Source organism: Oncorhynchus mykiss, chromosome 1, assembly GCF_013265735.2.
Source record: "Oncorhynchus mykiss isolate Arlee chromosome 1, USDA_OmykA_1.1, whole genome shotgun sequence".
NCBI lineage: Eukaryota > Metazoa > Chordata > Actinopteri > Salmoniformes > Salmonidae > Oncorhynchus > Oncorhynchus mykiss.
Window position 1 is genome coordinate 43,258,251 of NC_048565.1, and position 21,042 is coordinate 43,279,292.

Below are 21,042 nucleotides of genomic sequence, written 5' to 3' on the forward strand. Positions count from 1 at the left end.
ATCTTCATCTTAGTCACAACAATAGACAAACAAAGTGTGCTTAAACTAATAACACACAAACTATTGTATTTTTCTTGTCTATGTTGAATACATCAATTAAACATTCACAGTGTAGGTTGGAAAAAATAGGTGAACCCTTGGATTGTCCACCCGGCATCCAGCGAACTGTCGTACAGTCCTGAACAGAACTACAGAGCTCACTCTACTTCCACCCGGCATCCGGCGAACTGTCGTACAGTCCTGAACAGAACTACAGAGCTCACACTGCTTCCACTCGCTCTGGAAGATGTTACCTTGAAGATAGGCTATACAGTGTAGTCGATGGTTCTCAGTTGTGATGAGAGTAGTAGAATACGTTGGTTTGAAGAGTAGTAGAATGGTCCCACTTAAATTCTCTTTTCTAGATACTTTACTTAGGACAGCTAATCAGCCATACCAGTGATTGTTCGGGAGTTGACGTTATTGTCTCTACCTCGTGTTGAGATTTCAAACCATTTTGGATGTGATTTGCAGCTAAAACGTCTCTCTGGTCTGATATGTTCATTCTTAACCCACCGTTTTATGCAGTTCATTCAAAAGTGGCGGTTCGTGAGGCTCAAACGCTCTCTGACCTCACTCAAGGGGCGGTGACTACTCACTTGTACAAAGTTATAGAAACAATTTCCTCTTATAGTTTCTAAGATCACATCCCTCTCTTAAAAAAACACTTTAATAATTTTTCATATTTCATACACAAGGATGGAGACTTCGTACATATAGTGTATTTACTTTTCAAGTTACAGTATCTCCTTAATAACATTTTGAATGACATCACAAAATAACAACAGAAATGACATTATTATTCTTTTGGTCGCCTCTGACCATTCCCCGGCGGGAAACATCTGTGGATAAAAGGCACATTTCTGTGTGAATTTGGAGAGGGAGATAGCTTAAAAGTTCTAATCCTTGATTTACAACAGGGTGTGAACTGTCAACCCCCCACCCTCCCCACGAAGGAGAGGGGTCATCCACTGCAAAGCTGATCCGACCCATCTGGATCCTCACAGGACAGTCATGACACTGTCATAGACACTATTATATGCATATATATACAATAACAGTCAAACGTTTGGACACATCTACAGTTGAATTCGGAAGTTTACATACAGATTAGCCAAATACATTTAAACTCAGTTTTCACAATTCCTGACATTTAATCCACGTAAAAATTCCCTGTCATAGGTCAGTTAGGAACACCACTTTATTTTAAGAATGTGATATGTCAGAATAATAATAGAGAGAATTATTTATTTCAGCTTTTATTTCTTTCATCACATTCCCAGTGGGCCAGAAGTTGACATACACTCAATTAATATTTGGTAGCATTGCCTTTAAATTGTTTAACTTGGGTCAAACATTTCGATAGTCTTCCACAAGCTTCCCACACAATAAGTCTGGTGAATTTTGGCCCATTACTCCTGACAGAGCTGGTGTAACTGAGTCAGGTTTGTAGGCAGCTCCTTGCTCGCACACACTTTTTCAGTTCTGCCTACAAAGTTTCTATAGGATTGAGACCAGGGCTTTGTGATGGCCACTCCAATTCCTTGACTTTGTTGTCCTTAATCCACTTTGCCACATCTTTGGAAGTATGCTTGGGGTCATTGTTCATTTGAAAGACCCATTTGCGACCGAGCTTTAACTTCCTGACTGATGTCTTGAGATGTTGCTTCAATATATCCACATAATTTTACATCCTCATGATGCTATCTATATTGTGAAGTGCACCAGTCCCTCCTGCAGCAAAGTACCCCCACAACATGATGCTGCCACCCCCGTGCTTCACGATTGGGATGGTGTTCTTCAGCTTGCAAGCTTCCCCATTTTTTCTCCAAACATAACGATGGTCATTATGGCCAAAAAGTTATATTTTTGTTTCATCAGACCAGAGGACATTTCTCCAAAAAGTATGATCTTTGTCCCCATGTGCAGTTGCAAACCGTAGTCTGGCTTTTTTATGGCGGTTTTGGAGCAGTGGCTTCTTCCTTGCTGATTTCAGGTTATGTCGATATAGGACTCATTTTACTGTGTATATAGATACTTTTGTACCTGTTTTCTCCAGCATCAAGGTCCTTTGCTGTTGTTCTGGGATTGATTTGCACTTTTCACACCGAAGTACGTTCATCTCTAGGAGACAGAACGCGTCTCCTTCTTGAGAGGTATGATGGCTGCGTGGTCACATGGTGTTTATACTTGCGCGCTATTGTTTGTACAGATGAACGTGGTACCTTCAGGCGTTTAGAAATTGCTCCCAAGGATGAACCAGACTTGTGGAGGTCTACAATGTTTTTGTGGAGGTCTTGGCTGATTTATTTTCCCATGATGTCAAGCAAACAGGCACTGAGTTTGAAGGTAAGCCTTGAAATACATTCACAGGTACACCTCCAATTGACTCAAATGATGTCAATTAGCCTATCAGAAGCTTCTATAGCCATGACATAATTTTCTGGAATTTTCCAAGCTGTTTAAAGGTAGAGTCAACTTAGTGTATGTAAACTTCTGACCCACTGGAGTTAAAGACACAGTGAATTATAAGTTAAATAATCTGTCTATTAACAATAGTTGGAAAAATGACTTGTGTCATGCGCAAAGTAGATGTCCTAACTGACTTGCCAAAACTATAGTATGTTAACAAGAAATTTGGTTGAAAAACTAGTTTTAATGACTCCAACCTAAGTGTATGTAAACTTCCGAATTCAACTGTACTCATTCAAGGGTTTTTCTTTATTTTTATTATATTCTACATTGTATAATAATAGTGAAGACATCAAAACTATGAAATAACACATATAGAATAATGTAGTAACCAAAAAAGTGTTTAACTAATCAAAATATATTTTAGATTTTAGATTCTTCAAAGTAGCCACCCTTTGCCTTGATGACAGCTTTGCACATTCTTGTCATTCTCTCAACCAGCTTCATGAGGAATGCTTTTCCAACAGTCTTGAAGGAGTTCCCACATATGCTGAGCACTTGTTTGCTGCTTTTCCTTCGCTCTGCGGTCCAACTCATCTCAAACCATCTCAATTGGGTTGAGGTTGGGTGATTGTGGAGGCCAGGTCATCTGACGCAGCACTCCATCTCTCTCTTTCTTGGACAAATAGCCCTTACACAGCCTGGAGTTGTGTGTTGGGTCATTGTCCTGTTGAAAAACAAATGATAGTCCTACTAAGCGCAAATCAGATGGGATGGCGTATCGCTGCAGTAGCCATGCTGGTAAAGTGTGGCTTGAATTCTAGAATAAATCACAGACAGTGTTATCAGCAAAGCACCCACACACCATCACGTCTCTTCCTCCATGCTTCCTTTTGGGAACCACACATGCAAAGATCATCCGTTCACCTGCTCTGCAGCTCACAAAGACACGGCGGTTGGAACTAAAAATCTCAAATTTGGACTCATTAGACCAAAGGACAGATTTCCAACAGTCTAATGTCCATTGCTTGTATGTTTTGGCCCAAGCAAGTCTCTTCTTCTTATTGGTGTCCTAGTAATGGTTTCTTTGCAGCAATTCAACCATGAAGGCCTGATTCACATAGTCTCCTCTGAACAGTTGATGTTGAGCTGTGTCTATTACTTGAACTCTGTGAAACATTTATTTGGGCTGCAATCTGAGGTGCAGTTAACTCTAATGAACTTATCCTCTGCAGCAGAGGTAACTCTGGGTCTTCATTTCCTGTGGGGTCCTCATGAGAGCCAGTTTCATCATAGCTCTTGATGGTTTTTGCGACTGCATTTGAAGAAACTTTCAAGTTTTTTAAATGTTCTGGATTGACTGACCTTCATGTCTTAAAGTAACATTTCTCTTTACTTATTTGAGCTGTTTTTTGTGACTGCACTTGAAGAAAGATTGGCTGACCTTTATGTCTTAAAATAATATTTGAGCTGTTTTGAGCTGTTCTTGTCATAATATGGACTTGGTCATTTACCAAATAGGGCTATCTTCTGCATACCAACCCTACATTGTCACAACACAACAGATTGGCTGAAACGCATTATGAAGGAAAGAAATTCCACAAATTAACTTTTAACAAGACACACCTGTTAATCTGCACATCTACCATTCCAGTGTTTAAATTGCTATATTGTAATTACTTCGCCACCATGACCTATTTATTGCCTTAACTCCCTTATCTTACCTCATTTACACTCACTGTATATAGACTTTTTGTTTTCTTTTGTTCTACTGTATTATTGACTATGTTTTGTTTATTCCATGTGTAACTCTGTGTTGTTGTATGTGTCGAATTGCTATGCTTTATCTTGGCCAGGTCGCAGTTGCAAATGAGAACTTCTCAACTAGCCTACCTGGTTAAATAAAGGTGATGAAAAAAATGAAATGCATTCCAGGTGACTACCTCATGAAGCAGGTTGAGAGAATGCCAGGAGTGTGCAAAGCTGTTGTCAAGGCAAAGGGTAGCTACTTAAAGAATCTCAAATATAAAATAATTTGGCTTTGTTGAACAGTTTTTTGGTTACTACACGATTCCATATGTGTTTTTTCATAGTTTTGATGTCCTCACTATTATTCTACAATGTAGAAAATAGTAAAATGAGTAGGTGTGTTCAAACATTTGACTGGAATTGTATTTATATTCCGGACTGACATGGTTCGTTCTGATATTTTTGTATTTGTGTGTATTGTTAGATATTACTGCACTGTTTGAGCTAGAAACATAAACATTTCACTGCACCTGCGATAACATCTACAAAATGTGTGTACCCGACCAATAAAATGTGATTTGATTTGTATATGTGGGTAGGATTTGTTGAGGCCCCGCAGTGTTAAAGCCTACAGTTTAATCAGAAAGCACTGACTCAGCGTTGTCTCTGGGCTCATGCAGAGTGGGATTTACATAACCATCTACCCCTCAGAATAAATAAAAAAAACATGACTTTAAAAACATAAGCTCATTCAACATGAACCTATTAAAAAACATTCTGTATCAATGAGGTTTGCAGTAGGCTATAGGCTGAATACATTATAATTGCATATTGGCTACACTTGAATTGCCCTGCCAATGTTATTAACCTCACACCAATTTTAAAAGTATATTTCAATACGTGATGTACTGGTAATAGATCATTTGTTGTATTACTTCTTGTGAGGCATAAATGTAAATCATTAGCGTGTTTTTTTATTTTAGTGGTGACTGATGGTGCCTATATGTGATGGTCAGTCTCAGCGGATGGAAAGTGGGAGGGAGATGGAGTGTGTGTGAGACTGAGAAGCCCCTTAAATTGAAATTGAAAGAGAGCAGCTGATAGGCTGCCTCTCACCGTCCCTCAGCTCTTCCTCCCTCCTCTGACTGACTCCTTCCATCTGATGGCGAAGTTCGAGGAACACTTTATTTCTGACTCACGCAGAAATTCATGTTGTTACTCGTATGACCAGGGAACGTGAAATCCTCCTCGATATTGGAAAGACACATGTCGCTAATAACAACGCAAGTCTATCGATACACTTTGTAACGCGAGTGGATGGGGAGCGCGTTTTATATCTTATAAAAGTGTTGAATAAAGTGACAGTGTTGAATACAATCTTAAACATGAAGTCAATCATAAAAACAGCAGATATTGCTGTACTCGTTGACAGTCTCTCTCTAGTTATGGTTTTTAAAGTTTCGAAATCAAATCTCACACGTTAGAGTCGACTATCAACTTCGCTGTGGGCTCGTGGAAGCTGCAGACAAAGTGATTTGATCTCATTGGTCAGCCGTAGACTATTTGCAATTGATTTGCTCTCCGGGCCCGCCGGGTAGGCGGAGTTTGTACCTTCAGACATTAAATGGTTGAAAATGGGAACACTTCGAGTACCTGGCTCGCAGTGCAGCTGAATCAAGTACAAATACAATAAAAAATGGTGCTTTTTGTTTGGTGATTGACTGACTAGGAAAGCCATGGAGATCGCGATCGAACGGTTGGTGATCACTGGGTTACAGTAAAAGGACAGTAAACAATCCACATACCAATCACAATTCAGAGTTGTATGACCTCAGCTGTAACTAGACCATATGTTACCGTAACGTGATCCTTCACATGCTGGCCATCCTTCACTACTAGGTACAGGGATTGTTCCATGCATGATGCTATGCATCTATTCCCATGTCTAGACCGCTAATTGTGTAGTTTGTCCGAGGTGCCCTTCTTATCTCGTTTATTGATTGGATTGTTCTGCCCTTTTTCTCATTTCCGATGTTACATAACTAAAATGTGTTTCTATTGTTCTAAAGCCATTAGACTGTAATAAGAGGAAGCAGGGAAATAATCTTTGAAACAGTCAGTGTTTTATATTCAAGATTTTGACTGGTGCCTTATTTGTCCTTCGCGCCTGTAAGATGAAACCCCTTTGAAAATAACAACCCACTCACAAGCTGTTGCATGTCTTCTAAATGGATTACAGGATGAATCGTGTCATTAATCTTGTACACAGACAGTGTGCAAAAAGGAGCTTAGGCTGTTAAAAAGATGAAATGAGTGCCTCATGTTCAGAACTTTACCTTTACTGTGAGTGAGATAGAGAGAGCGGAATTGAATTGTTGTCCTGCACTATAAAAAAAAATGACTTTCAGGAGTTTGTGGTGCATGACCAAAATAAACAGTTTTTACTCTTATGGAAGCTGGGATTTGTTTGCGAAAGGTAGCAGGAGCCTGACTTTGTTATTGCGCACTTTTGTTGTTTGTTTTTTTACTGCTGATTGCGCGATACATACAAGTTATTTTTCCACTGCAACTATGTGGGTCTCACCAGAACAGAGAGCTGTGTTCCACTACCATATGCTCTCCTCTCTATCCTCTCTCTCACTGCAGAATCACGAGGCATCAGATACCCTGTTAAAATGTGGGATATGAACCAGGGGAGGTCTATAAAGGAGCAGGACACCAGTACAACAGTACCCTGACAATAGTTACTGCCTTGGTTCTCCAGCCAAATGACCCCATCTTCTCCTCGTTCTCCCCCCTATAGTGGGGTTTCCTTGGCTGGTCCCTCTGGGGGGAGGGGGTACTGGGGTTTGGTTTCAGCTGCGTGAACCTTGAACCCAAAGGGAGAGGTTGGAGCAGAGTAGCAGAAAGCAGAGGCTTCAACCTTGACAGAGAGAATAAGGGACTCGGGGATAATACAGGACACAGTGCTCAGAGGCACCGCCACATAGATCATATGACACGCATATAAGACCTGCACCTGGACACACTCACACCTCTCATCTCCTTACAATACTTACTGTAAGACTTGACCAGCCTCCCATGGCACACTGCTTAATGGCCACCCACAGAGGACGAGTTAGGCCTACCGATGTAGAATCTTAATTTGACCTGTATTTTCGCAGCAAAACAAATCCTGCAGCAACATAATTTTGCTTGATCAGTGGTTAGGCTATTAGCTGTTCCAAATGAGGGTACATGAAAAGTGGAAGACTGTTTATATAACTGTGATTAGTACGGGTTTTCAGTGAATTTATGTAAGTCACAAAATTCTCAGCAACAAAAGAGTGATAAAAATATAATCCTACATCTGTACATGTACATGTACAGAACCCCAATCACTATGGATTCTGTATGTGATAAGCATTAACAATGCTAGATGTAGATGTAACAGAGCAGTGTGGTTATTCTCTCTCTTCAACAGGAGGTGGATATCTACACAGTGAAGACTGAGGACTTGTCCTTCACTTCAGCCTTCTGCCTTCAGATCCAGAGGAACGACTACATCCATGCCCTGGTCACCTACTTCAACATTGAGTTCACCAAGTGTCACAAGAAAACTGGCTTCTCCACCGGTATGTCCTCCACTCCCTTTCTCTTCTCAGTCTTGTTCTCTCTCTCTCTCTCTCTCTCTGATTTTTCACACAGGCTTCTATAATATATTATGAACTGGGTGCTTCGATCCCTGAACGCTGATTGGTTGAAAGCCGTGGTATATCAGACCGTATACCATGGGTATGACAAAACATTTTTTTTAATGCTCTAATTACGTTGGTAACCAGTTTATAATAGCAATAAGGCACCTCAGGGGTTTGTGGTATATGGCCAATATACCACGGCTAAGGGCTGTATCCAGGCACTCCGCGTTGCGTCGTACATAAGAACAGCCCTTAGCCGTGGTATATTGGCCATATACCACAACCCTTCAGGCCTTATTGCTTAAGTATACTACGGTATAAATACTATAGTATTTACTGTACTGCTTTTGCTGATTTTACTGTAGTATTCATTGTAGTGGTTTTGCGGACGAGAGTCAGCAAAAACACTACAGCGAATACTGTAGTTTTACTGTAGTATACTGTATTTTTTACAGTTAACTATAGTAGAAATACTATAGTAAAATAACTGTAGTAAATACTATAGTAATTAATGTAGTGTTGTTGTGGATTATAGTATACTGTAGTATTTACTGTAGAGTTTTTGTTTCATTATCTTTGACATAGAAGTGGAGTCTTTCTCCTTGAGGAAATGTACTGGAGAAATACTAAAATACAAATTGTTCACAACTTGTAGGTAGGTAATTCTGGGGCCTGAATGGATAGTTCAGCACTCCACTATTTTCTATAACCTGTATGGAACACAATATGATCTATACTTGGCATGCATGTTTCTCACTTATGGGTGGCACAAACTGAGATATGGGGAAGGGCAAAGGGCAGGGTACTGTATATGCAAATTAAATACTGAAGTATTTACAATAGTTAAACTGTAGTGTTTTTGCGGACTGTTGTGTTTTTGCGGACATTACTGTAGTATTTACAGTAATGTATTTACAGTGTTTTTACAGTAGTATTTACAGTGTTTTTTGTGTGAATAATGCTGTAGTTTTTACTATAGTATTCTACAACATTCTATAGTAAATACTATACATGATCAAGGGATACTACAGTGTGTAGTGCATTATTCTACAGTATACAATAGAATTCTATAGTAAGTACTGTTTTATTTTTTTCATGTGGGAGGCCAAGCTCCCTGGCATCCAGGACCTATATACTAGGCGGTGCCAGAGGAAAGCCCCAAAAATGGTCAAAGACTCCAGTCGCCCAAGTCATAGACTATTCTCTCTGCTACCGCATGGCACGCGGTACCAGAGTGCCAAATCTAGGACCAAAAGGCTCCTTAACAGCTTTTACCCCCAAATCAAATCAAATGTATTTATATAGCCCTTCGTACATCAGCTGATATCTCAAAGTGCTGTACAGAAACCCAGCCTAAAACCCCAAACAGCAAGCAATGCAGGTGTAGAAGCACGGTGGCTAGGAAAAACTAGAGAGGAACCAGGCTATGAGGGGTGGCCAGTCCTCTTCTGGCTGTGCCGGGTGGAGATTATAACAGAACATGGCCAAGATGTTCAAATGTTCATAAATGACCAGCATGGTCAAATTATAATAGGTCTGGGACAGGTAGCACGTCCGGTGAACAGGTCAGGATTCCATAGCCGCAGGCAGAACAGTTGAAACTGGAGCAGCAGCACGGCCAGCTGGACTGGGGACAGCAAGGTGTCATGTACTGTCATGTTGTCTTGTCTCTGTCCTTTCCCTTCACCCTGTCTCCCTCTGCTGGTCGTGTTAGGTTACCTTTTCTCCCCCGCTTTCCCCCAGCTGTCCCTTGTCTCCTCTAACTACCCATTCACCCCGTTCCCCACCTGTTCCCTTTTTCCCTCTGATTAGGTCCCTATATCTCTCTCTGTTTCTGCTCCTGTCCTTGTCGGATTCTTGTTTGTTTGTGTCATTCATGCCTGAACCAGACTGTCGTCATGTTTGCTGTAACCTTGTCCTGTCCTGTCGGAATCTGCCGGTCCATCTGAGCCTACCTATGTGTGGTAATTAAAGAAGCTCTGTTTAAGTTGATTCGCTTTTGGGTCCTCATTCACGCACCGTAACAGAAGAATCCGACCAAGAATGGACCCAGCGACTTCGGATCCTCTCCACTCAGCCGTCGAGATCCAGGGAGCGATGCTAGGCAGACACAAGCAGGAATTGTCTGCTGCTCGACATGCCGTTGAGACCCTGGCCACCCAAGTCTCCAACCTCACAGAACAGGTTCACCATCTCCGCCTCGATCCACCGGCCACTTCCAGGGCTTTCGAATCTCCGGAGCCCAGAATCAATAACCCGCCGTGTTACTCTGGGGAGCCCACTGAATGCCGCTCGTTCCTCACCCAGTGTGATATTGTGTTTTCTCTCCAGCCCAACACTTACTCCAGGAGCACTGCTCGTGTCGCCTACGTCATATCTCTCCTTATTGGACGGGCTCGTGAGTGGGGCACGGCAATCTGGGAGGCAAGGGCTGAGTGTATTAACCAGTATCAAGACTTTAAGGAGGAGATGATACGGGTTTTTGATCGATCTGTTTTTGGGGAGGAGGCTTCCAGGGCCCTGTCTTCCCTATGTCAAGGCAATCGATCCATAACAGACTACTCTATTGAGTTTCGCACCCTTGCTGTCTCCAGTGGCTGGAACGAGCCGGCCTTGCTCGCTCGTCTTCTGGAGGGTTTCCGCGCAGAGGTAAAGGATGAGATTCTCTCCCGGGAGGTTCCTTCCAGCGTGGATTCCTTGATTGAACTCGCTATTCGCATTGAGCGACGGGTTGATCTTCGTCACCGAGCTCGTGGAAAGGAGCTCGCGCTCTCCGTCGCCTCCCTCTCCGCATCACTACCATCTTCCTCTGCCGGCTCGGGTGCTGAGCCCATGCAGCTGGGAGGTATCCGCATCTCGACTAAGGAGAGGGAACGGAGAATCACCAACCGCCTCTGTCTCTATTGCGGTTCCGCTGGTCATTTTGTCACTTCATGTCCAGTAAAAGGCCAGAGCTCGTCAGTAAGCGGAGGGCTACTGGTGAGCGCTACTACTCCTGTCTCTCCTTCAAGATCCTGCACTACCTTGTCGGTCCATCTACGCTGGACCGGTTCGTCAGCTTCCTGCAGTGCCTTAATAGACTCTGGGGCGGAGGGCTGTTTTATGGACGAGACCTGGGCTCGGGAACATGACATTCCTCTCAGACAGTTAAAGGAGCCCACGGCCTTGTTCGCCCTGGATGGTAGTCCTCTCCCCAGGATTCAGCGTGAGACGCTACCTTTAACCCTCACTGTTTCTGGTAATCATAGTGAAACCATTTCTTTTTTAATTTTTCGTTCACCTTTTACACCTGTTGTTTTGGGCCATCCCTGGCTAGTTTGTCATAATCCTTCCATTAATTGGTCTAGTAATTCTATCCTCTCCTGGAACGTCTCTTGTCATGTGAAATGTTTAATGTCTGCTATCCCTCCTGTTTCCTCTGTCTCTTCTTCACAGGAGGAGCCTGGTGATTTGACAGGGGTGCCGGAGGAATATCACGATCTGCGCACGGTGTTCAGTCGGTCCAGGGCCACCTCTCTTCCTCCACACCGGTCGTATGATTGTAGTATTGATCTCCTTCCGGGAACCACCCCCCCCCCGGGGTAGACTATACTCTCTGTCGGCTCCCGAACGTAAGGCTCTCGAAGATTATTTGTCTGTAGCTCTTGACGCCGGTACCATAGTCCCCTCCTCCTCTCCCGCCGGAGCGGGGTTTTTTTTTGTCAAGAAGAAGGACGGGTCTCTGCGCCCCTGCATAGATTATCGAGGGCTGAATGACATAACAGTGAAGAATCGTTATCCGCTTCCTCTTATGTCTTCAGCCTTCGAGATCCTGCAGGGAGCCAGGTTTTTCACTAAGTTGGACCTTCGTAACGCTTACCATCTCGTGCGCATCAGGGAGGGGGACGAGTGGAAGACGGCGTTTAACACTCCGTTAGGGCACTTTGAATACCGGGTTCTTCCTTTCGGCCTCGCTAACGCTCCAGCTGTCTTTCAGGCATTAGTCAATGATGTCCTGAGAGACATGCTGAACATCTTTGTTTTCGTTTACCTTGACGATATCCTGATTTTTTCACCGTCACTCCAGATTCATGTTCAGCACGTTCGACGTGTCCTCCAGCGCCTTTTAGAGAATTGTCTTTTTGTGAAGGCTGAGAAGTGCACTTTTCATGCCTCCTCCGTCACATTTCTCGGTTCTGTTATTTCCGCTGAAGGCATTAAGATGGATCCCGCTAAGGTCCAAGCTGTCATTGATTGGCCCGTCCCTAAGTCACGCGTCGAGCTGCAGCGCTTTCTCGGCTTCGCGAACTTCTATCGTCGTTTCATCCGTAATTTCGGTCAGGTGGCAGCTCCTCTCACAGCCCTTACTTCTGTCAAGACGTGCTTTAAGTGGTCCGTTTCCGCCCAGGGAGCTTTTGATCTCCTCAAGAATCGTTTTACATCCGCTCCTATCCTTGTTACACCTGACGTCTCTAGACAGTTCGTTGTCGAGGTTGACGCGTCAGAGGTGGGAGTGGGAGCCATCCTTTCTCAGCGCTCCCTCTCTGACGACAAGGTCCACCCATGCGCGTATTTTTCTCATCGCCTGTCGCCGTCGGAACGTAACTATGATGTGGGTAACCGCGAACTGCTCGCCATCCGGTTAGCCCTAGGCGAATGGCGACAGTGGTTGGAGGGGGCGACCGTTCCTTTTGTCGTTTGGACTGACCATAGGAACCTTGAGTACATCTGTTCTGCCAAACGACTTAATGCGCGTCAGGCGCGTTGGGCGCTGTTTTTCGCTCGTTTCGAGTTCGTGATTTCTTATCGTCCGGGCTCTAAGAACACCAAGCCTGATGCTTTGTCTCGTCTCTTCAGTTCTTCAGTAGCCTCCACTGACCCCGAGGGGATTCTCCCTGAGGGGCGTGTTGTCGGGTTGACTGTCTGGGGAATTGAGAGGCAGGTAAAGCAAGCACTCACTCAAACTCCGTCGCCGCGCGCTTGTCCTAGGAACCTTCTTTTCGTTCCCGTTCCTACTCGTCTGGCCGTTCTTCAGTGGGCTCACTCTGCCAAGTTAGCCGGCCACCCTGGCGTTCGGGGTACGCTTGCTTCCATTCGCCAGCGTTTCTGGTGGCCCACCCGGGAGCATGACACGCGTCGTTTCGTGGCTGCTTGTTCGGTCTGCGCGCAGACTAAGTCCGGTAACTCTCCTCCTGCCGGCCGTCTCAGGCCGCTTCCTATTCCCTCTCGACCGTGGTCTCACATCGCCTTAGATTTTGTCACCGGACTGCCTTCGTCAGCGGGGAAGACTGTTATTCTTACGGTTGTCGATAGGTTCTCTAAGGCGGCTCATTTCATTCCCCTTGCTAAGCTTCCTTCTGCTAAAGAGACGGCACAAATCATCATCGAGAATGTTTTCAGAATTCATGGCCTTCCGTCAGACGTCGTTTCGGACAGAGGTCCGCAATTCACGTCTCAATTTTGGAGGGAGTTTTGCCGTTTGATTGGGGCTTCCGTCAGTCTCTCTTCCGGCTTTCACCCCCAGTCTAACGGTCAAGCAGAACGGGCCAATCAGACTATTGGTCGCATCTTACGCAGTCTTTCTTTTCGCAACCCTGCGTCTTGGTCAGAACAGCTCCCCTGGGCAGAATACGCCCACAACTCGCTTCCTTCGTCTGCGACCGGGCTATCTCCTTTTCAGAGTAGCCTCGGGTACCAGCCTCCTTTGTTCTCATCTCAGTTCGCCGAGTCCAGCGTCCCCTCCGCTCAGGCTTTTGTCCAACGTTGCGAGCGCACCTGGAAGAGGGTCAGGTCTGCACTTTGCCGTTATAGGGCGCAGACTGTGAGAGCTGCTAATAAGCGTAGAACGAAGAGCCCTAGATATTGTCGCGGTCAGAGAGTTTGGCTCTCCACTCAGAACCTTCCCCTTAAGACGGCTTCTCGCAAGTTGACCCCGCGGTTCATTGGTCCATTCCGTATCTCTCAGGTCATTAATCCTGTCGCAGTGCGACTTCTTCTTCCGCGATATCTTCGTCGCGTCCACCCGGTCTTCCATGTCTCCTGTGTTAAGCCCGCTCTTCGCGCCCCCGCTCGTCTTCCCCCCCCCCCCCCCATCCTTGTCGAGGGCGCACCTATCTACAGGGTCCGTAAAATCTTGGACATGCGTCCTCGGGGCCGTGGTCATCAGTACCTAGTTGACTGGGAGGGGTACGGTCCTGAGGAGAGGAGTTGGGTTCCCTCTCGGGACGTGCTGGACCGTGCGCTGATTGATGATTTCCTCCGTTGCCGCCAGGTTTCCTCCTCGAGTGCGCCAGGAGGCGCTCGGTGAGTGGGGGGGTACTGTCATGTACTGTCATGTTGTCTTGTCTCTGTCCTTTCCCTTCACCCTGTCTCCCTCTGCTGGTCGTGTTAGGTTACCTTTTCTCCCCCGCTTTCCCCCAGCTGTCCCTTGTCTCCTCTAACTACCCATTCACCCCGTTCCCCACCTGTTCCCTTTTTCCCTCTGATTAGGTCCCTATATCTCTCTCTGTTTCTGCTCCTGTCCTTGTCGGATTCTTGTTTGTTTGTGTCATTCATGCCTGAACCAGACTGTCGTCATGTTTGCTGTAACCTTGTCCTGTCCTGTCGGAATCTGCCGGTCCATCTGAGCCTACCTATGTGTGGTAATTAAAGAAGCTCTGTTTAAGTTGATTCGCTTTTGGGTCCTCATTCACGCACCGTAACACAAGGAGTCTGCTGACTGCTGAACAAGGAGTCATAAGACTGCTGAACAATTAATCAAATGGCCACCCGGACTATTACATTGACCCCCCCTTTGTTTTTTACACTACTGATACTTGCTGTTTATTATCTATGCATAGTTACTTCACCCCTAACTACATGTACAAATTACCTCGACTAACCTGTACCCCCGGACATTGACTCGGTACCCCATGTATATAACCTTGTTATTGTTATTTTGTTGTGTTACTTTTTTATAATGTTTTACTTTAGTACCAGAGCGCCAACTCTTTCTTGAACTGCACTGTTGGTTAAGGGCTTGTAAGTAAGCATTTCACGGTAACCTGTTGTATTCGGCGCACGTGACAAATAAAGTTTGATTTGTTTTGATTCATTAGCACTCTTTGTACTGTAGTACTAGCATCTCTCCAGTTCACTGTGTCGTTATCAGACCAGCTCCTGACAGACCCAGGGTTTCATCCTTTTAATTGGCAGCAGCAGCAGCAGATTACAGGCTAGGAGAGTCCTGTTGCTCCCTGCCCACCATCCTCCCATCCTCCCTGTGGGTTCCATCCCGATCTGTATTCACAGACAAAGACCCTCCTTTAATGAGCTCTTTGATGAGTCAGAAAGGCCTGGAGTACAACAGCAAACACTGATACCACTGGAAATTAGAAGACCTTTGAGTCCCCAGTTGATTTGCATGATCCAGAGAAGTTGTGTTATGAGCTGAGTTAATTCGGCAAGAATCGTGTTTGGATTTGTCAGTGAGCGACCTCTAGTGGTGGTATGACATAATCGCTCCTCTGTGATTATATGCATAATGTCTACAGTAGTTCGCCTTCATCAGAGTTTGTGATGCAAATAGGAGACTTTAAACTGTGATTTTCTGTGGCTTGCATTATGCAGAGGCAGTGGCTAGATGACCATGTGTTGTCACTCTTAAAAGTGGACAATGTCTTACTTTTGACCTCCAATCATATACAGCTCTTCCAGCTCTTCTTATATTGATTTGAGCCTATCCATCAAACCAAATCCCCTGAGCCAATGCTAAACCCGGCTAGCCTCACTCAACCTCTGATACACATCTAAATGCGCACATGGAGGCCTAAGTCCTCTATGGCCATTGATTTCCTATATTCTCCTGTAGGACAGGTATTTCTAGTTTCAAGTTTATTCGCCACGTGCACAGGATACAGCAGCTGTAAAACAGTACAGTAAAATTCTTACTTGAGAGATCTTTCCCAACATTGCAGTGATTATATAGATAATAGAACAACACAAGAAGTACAATATATTGAAGAAACACGAGAATGCAAATATATACAGGTATCTTATTCAATGTACAGGGGTACTGGAGTGGTTGAGGTGGGTTTATACTGTACATAAAACGTGACTGGTAGTAGGATATACTATACATGTAAACATGGATGAAAAGTGACTGGTAGTAGGAATATACTGTATAAATACTTATGGTAATACACTAATGGTAATATATACAGCACATGGAAAAAGAGCACACAGAGATACTCAGACATATGCTGTATGCTGCTGGAAAATATCACCCATTGAACCATCATAACAAACACAGCCTTATCTATTCCGTTCAGGTTCCCACTGAGTACAGCTTTCATAATCTGTGTGTTTATGCAGCATGATCAGCAACTCAATTTATCCATGAGCCCTCAAACGGCATGCCTTTAAAGTCTGGGGTACAAAGTTATCCCAGGACAGCCGGCTGAAATTCGATTAAAGTTGTATTGACCTTTGAGCCTTGGCCAAGCGGTAGTTTAACAGCGCAGGCACAGGTGGGCGTACGTTGTTTTGGGCGGGGGTATTGGCTATCAGCAGTATGCAGCTGGAGTGAAGCTGAGACACACAAATACAAACACACGCATGCGCGCATATCGTTTATAGACCCATACAAACACACATGTACACTCAGGTTCAAAATGATTGGCACCGTTGATAAAGTTGAGCAAAATAATATTACAAATACTTAGCTATATTTTAGGCTCCAACAATTTTTATTATTATATTATTTTAGAATACAATTGATCAGAGAAAAAGATTTTGTTTAACAAGTCATATTTTATTTTCTCAAAAAGATAGGGGTCAAAATGATTGGCACCCCTGTTTTCAATGCATTCCAATACCTCACCTTGCGAGGATAACCACACTGAGGCATTTTCTAAAATGTTTTATGAGGAGAACACATTGGGAGGGATCTTAGATCATTCCTCCATACAGATCCTCGATATCCTTCATCTGCTCTTATGGACTTCCCTCTTCAATTCAAACATCAGGTTTTCAATGGGGTTCAAGTCCGGAAACTGAGATGGCAATAGTAAAATGTTGATTTTGGGGTCAATTAACCATTTCTTTGTGGATTTTGATGTGTGCTTGGGGTCATTGTCTTGCTGGAAGATCCACATGAGCATATACACACAAGCACACATACTGTACACATGCACAAACACACACACACTTCAACTAGCAGAATGCATGTGGGCGAGGTAGTGGGAGAATGGAGATTGACAAGGACAAACGTCAGTAGGGAGGGTCAAGTCAATCAATTCCTCTTATCTGTCTATTATATCAATGTCATTTGATACCCTGATTTGAACCAGAATTTTAGCATGACCGATCCTCAGTGCTGTATCTACGCTTGTAAATAGCATGATGATCATATAGTGAATCACGTATATTCACAGTCAGAACCATGGGTAACATTTTTTCAGAACCAAGAGATTAAAAAAACGAAAAGAAAAAAACGTTGTCTAATGTTACAAAAGTTGTGTCTTCGTGACTAATAAGTGCATCAGAGGTCCAATGTCAAAGGTGAAAAGTAAAATTTATGTTAGTTTTTGTTGGGGGGCAAAACTTTGGCTAATGATTGTTTTGGTTTTAAGGGTCAGGGGTCATGTCCACTCTAAGAGCCAAATGAACTCTGCGCACTTCACTTGAGTTTCTGAACAAATCTCCCATTGACAATAATGCATTATTTATGTGAAAATATGAATTAAACATACAGATCTGAAGTTCAGATTTGGCCCTAACTGCATGCCTGTTTTCCTACAGCCCCTGATGCTCCGTTCACACACTGGAAACAGACAGTCTTCTACCTGGAGGACTACCTGACCGTAAAGAGGGGCGAGGAGATCATTGGCAGTATTAACATGAAGCCCAACGAGAAGAACATAGTGAGTGTTCTGGAATCTATGACCAGTAAAAAGTCATTCAATTTGAGACACTTGTAGGTGCGGTTTCCAGTCTTGGACTAAAAAACAAGGTTCAATGGAGAATCTGCTGAAAATGCTTTGTAGTGCTGGAATAGTTTTAATAGTGTTCGGTATACTGCCCCATCTAGGGACCAGAGTCCTGGGGCCTCATTTATCAACCGTGCATACATTTCATACTAAATTCTGGCATATATGAGCATTACATCCCCGCCTAGAAATTGCCCTCTATTTACCTTTTATGGTAGCAGAAACGTCATCATTTACTGTATGATTTGGAAATGTTGGAACTGGGCCATGACCGTTTCGAAAAGAAACACAACGGCAAATTTGATGACATTTCTGTAAAGGTGTGAATAGAACGTTTTAATATTTTGCAGTGACTTTGTCAAACGAAAAATGCATGCTCCCAATAGCAAGTGCCAAACACTGGCCGCACATTCTGCAAGATTGATTGTCTATTCGAACGATTGTAAAGTAAATGCTACAGCCCACACTTCTATGCAAAATAAAAATTGTTCTTCAATAACTTGTTGATCAATAGATGATTGTATTTCTCCTGCCACGGTATAGGCTTTGAGATGAAATAGGCTATGATTTCACGCTCCTATCGCACAAGAATACTGTAGCCTACCCATACTGTCAAATAGTTTAAATAGGGTACCAGTCTATTTACTTTCAAGCATGCTTGGCTGTTGAATGAGTGAAGGATGAATGGTAGCCTAATATGTGTTGTGTAGCGAGAATAAACAAGTCATGTCAGAAAAGGAGATGTCCTGCAATGTGATTATGATTTAGGCCTATTCAATAGAATATGAAGAAACATAAGGCTACCTACATGCTGCTGTGTGATCTCCTTACCAAGGCAAATGCATCATTACGTTTGAATGTTTTTATTAGCCTACCAGTGTGCGTAAAACACAATTCCCCCCAATACAGTTGTCCAACCATTAGAAGTTGTGTGTACGCATGGTCTGAGCTGTGCGTGGAGATGCACACTTTTCCCATCAAGTTCAAAATGTATAAATACCAACCTTTGCGGGAAGACTGGCGCATGCAAGGTTCCGAGTTTATTTTGTGCACACGCACCTTTGATAAATGAGGCCCCTGGCCCCTACCTACTGTATGATAACTACAGACACAGGTAGAGGTCATACATACATTTGTACTTGTCTAACAAAATAAAGTCATAAGGTCAAATCAAGTCATTTCAGGCAGGCGGGGCATTTAAACCAACATTATATGGCTAGAAAGAAACCCAATTCCACTACTACCTCTCTACAATAGACTGCTTGTTTGAACTTCAATCATCATCTTTTTGATAGAGGTCAAAGGAGAGAGAGCACTAATCACTCCCAGACCAAACAGCAGATGAGGATAGCAACAGCGTCAGTGCCCCACTCCTGATTGAACACTCACTTAGATTTCGCTCTCTTTTATTCCCCTGGTGAATTACCTCTCTCTCTCTCTCTCACACACAGCGTGACTTGGACTTCACCTTTGAGCTGGATTTCAAAGGACAGATATGCGAGGCAGCCATCTCCCACGACTACAAGATGCGCTAGCTAGGTGTCCAATAGGGAGAAGCCGGCGCGCTATGCCGCGCCTGCAGCCCCACAAATACACAGAGGGAAAGAAGAGGCACCTCTCGACAACAGACAATAATGAGGATGGGATGGAGGGAGGAGAGGGAGTGCATTGGAGGGATCAGAGAGGGTGGGATGGAGGGAGGAGAGAAGTTCGGATAGAGGTAGGAGATGAAGGGATGAGAGAGGGTGGGATGCAGGAATCAGAGAGGAGATAGAGAGAATAGATGAAGGGATGAGAGAGGATGGATGGAGAGAAATGGAGGGATAGGGTAGATCAGAGGAGGCAGGTTATGATGAGAGGAGCTCATCAGTGCAGGGCTGACACTCCAAGCAATATCAACATGCTTACTTTGACACCTCTAACTGGCACGTTACTGTTAGGCCAACTGTTCAGAGGACAACTTTGAATGTAACACCTTATGAAGAATGTTCTAGTCATTATGAATGTTATTGATTGATCTATACTGCATGTGAGAGGTGGCAACCAATGTTATCTTCTACAGCAAGTTTGGAGCCCATATGATCAATTACTGTATTTTTCAGGAACTTCACATTTATATTGCATATAATGATAATATATATATATATATATCCTACAGTCAGTAGTTATGATTTTTATTCAAATAGGCTTTTTAAATGACCCAATTTTGCATGTTTTTGGTGTATATAAAAATGTGTATTTGCAGTCAGGCAAAGTACTGTAGCTTTTCAGGTGGGTGCAAAATAACAGTATGAGAGCTCACATTTGCACAGCTTGCACTCCAAAGTGGTGGTCTGTGGTTTCTGTTAGAGCTGTGATGTCAACATTGTAATCAGTATAGACCGGGGCCCTTGTCTAGATGCCTGCAAAAGCTCCTGGCTACAAAGCCTACATCTATAGTGCTGTATTTATCATACTATAGACACAGTGGGGCAAAAACGTATTTAGTCAGCCACCAATTGTGCAAGTTCTCCCACTTAAAAAGATGAGAGGCCTGTAATTTTCATCATAGGTACACTTCAACTATGACAAACAAAATGAGGAAAAAAAAATCCAGAAAATCACATTGTAGGATTTTTTATGAATTTATTTGCAAATGATGGTGGAAAATAAGTATTTGGTCACCTACAAACAAGCAAGATTTCTGGCTCTCACAGACCTGTAACTTCTTCTTTAAGAGGCTCCTCTGCCCTCCACTCGTTACCTGTATTAATGGCACCTGTTTGAACTTGTTATCAGTATAAAAGACACCTGTCCACATCCTTAAACAGTCACACTCCAAACTCCACTATGGCCAAGACCAAAAAGCTGTCAAAGGACACCAGAAACAAAATTGTAGACCTGCACCAGGCTGGGAAGACAGCTTGGTTTGAAGAAATCAACTGTGGGACCAATTATTAGGAAATGGAAGACATACAAGATCACTGATAATCTCCCTCGATCTGGGACTCCACGCAAGATCTCACCCCGTGGTGTCAAAATGATCACAAGAACGGTGAGCAAAAATCCCAGAACCACACGGGGGGACCTAGTGAATGACCTGCAGGGAGCTTGGACCAAAGTAACAAAGCCTACCATCAGCAAGGGCATTGAAGATGAAACGTGGCTGGGTCTTTCAGAATGACAATGATCCCAAACACACGCCCGGGCAACGAAGGAGTGGCTTTGTAAGAAGCATT

The 21,042-nt window shown here is 43.8% G+C and overlaps 1 protein-coding gene across 1 annotated transcript in view; it reads left to right on the top strand.

Moving 5' to 3' along the window:
• LOC110523264 (protein arginine N-methyltransferase 8-B) overlaps positions 1 to 20,036 on the top strand; it is a 41,795-nt gene extending 21,759 nt beyond the window's left edge. Inside the window, exons 8-10 of the mRNA XM_021601811.2 lie at positions 7,664 to 7,814; positions 17,637 to 17,758; positions 19,276 to 20,036. Of these exons, the coding sequence (XP_021457486.1) occupies positions 7,664 to 7,814; positions 17,637 to 17,758; positions 19,276 to 19,359 (357 nt within the window). The 3' untranslated portion in view covers positions 19,360 to 20,036. The remainder of the gene's footprint in view (positions 1 to 7,663; positions 7,815 to 17,636; positions 17,759 to 19,275) is intronic.
• The last annotated feature ends 1,006 nt before the right edge of the window (positions 20,037 to 21,042 follow it).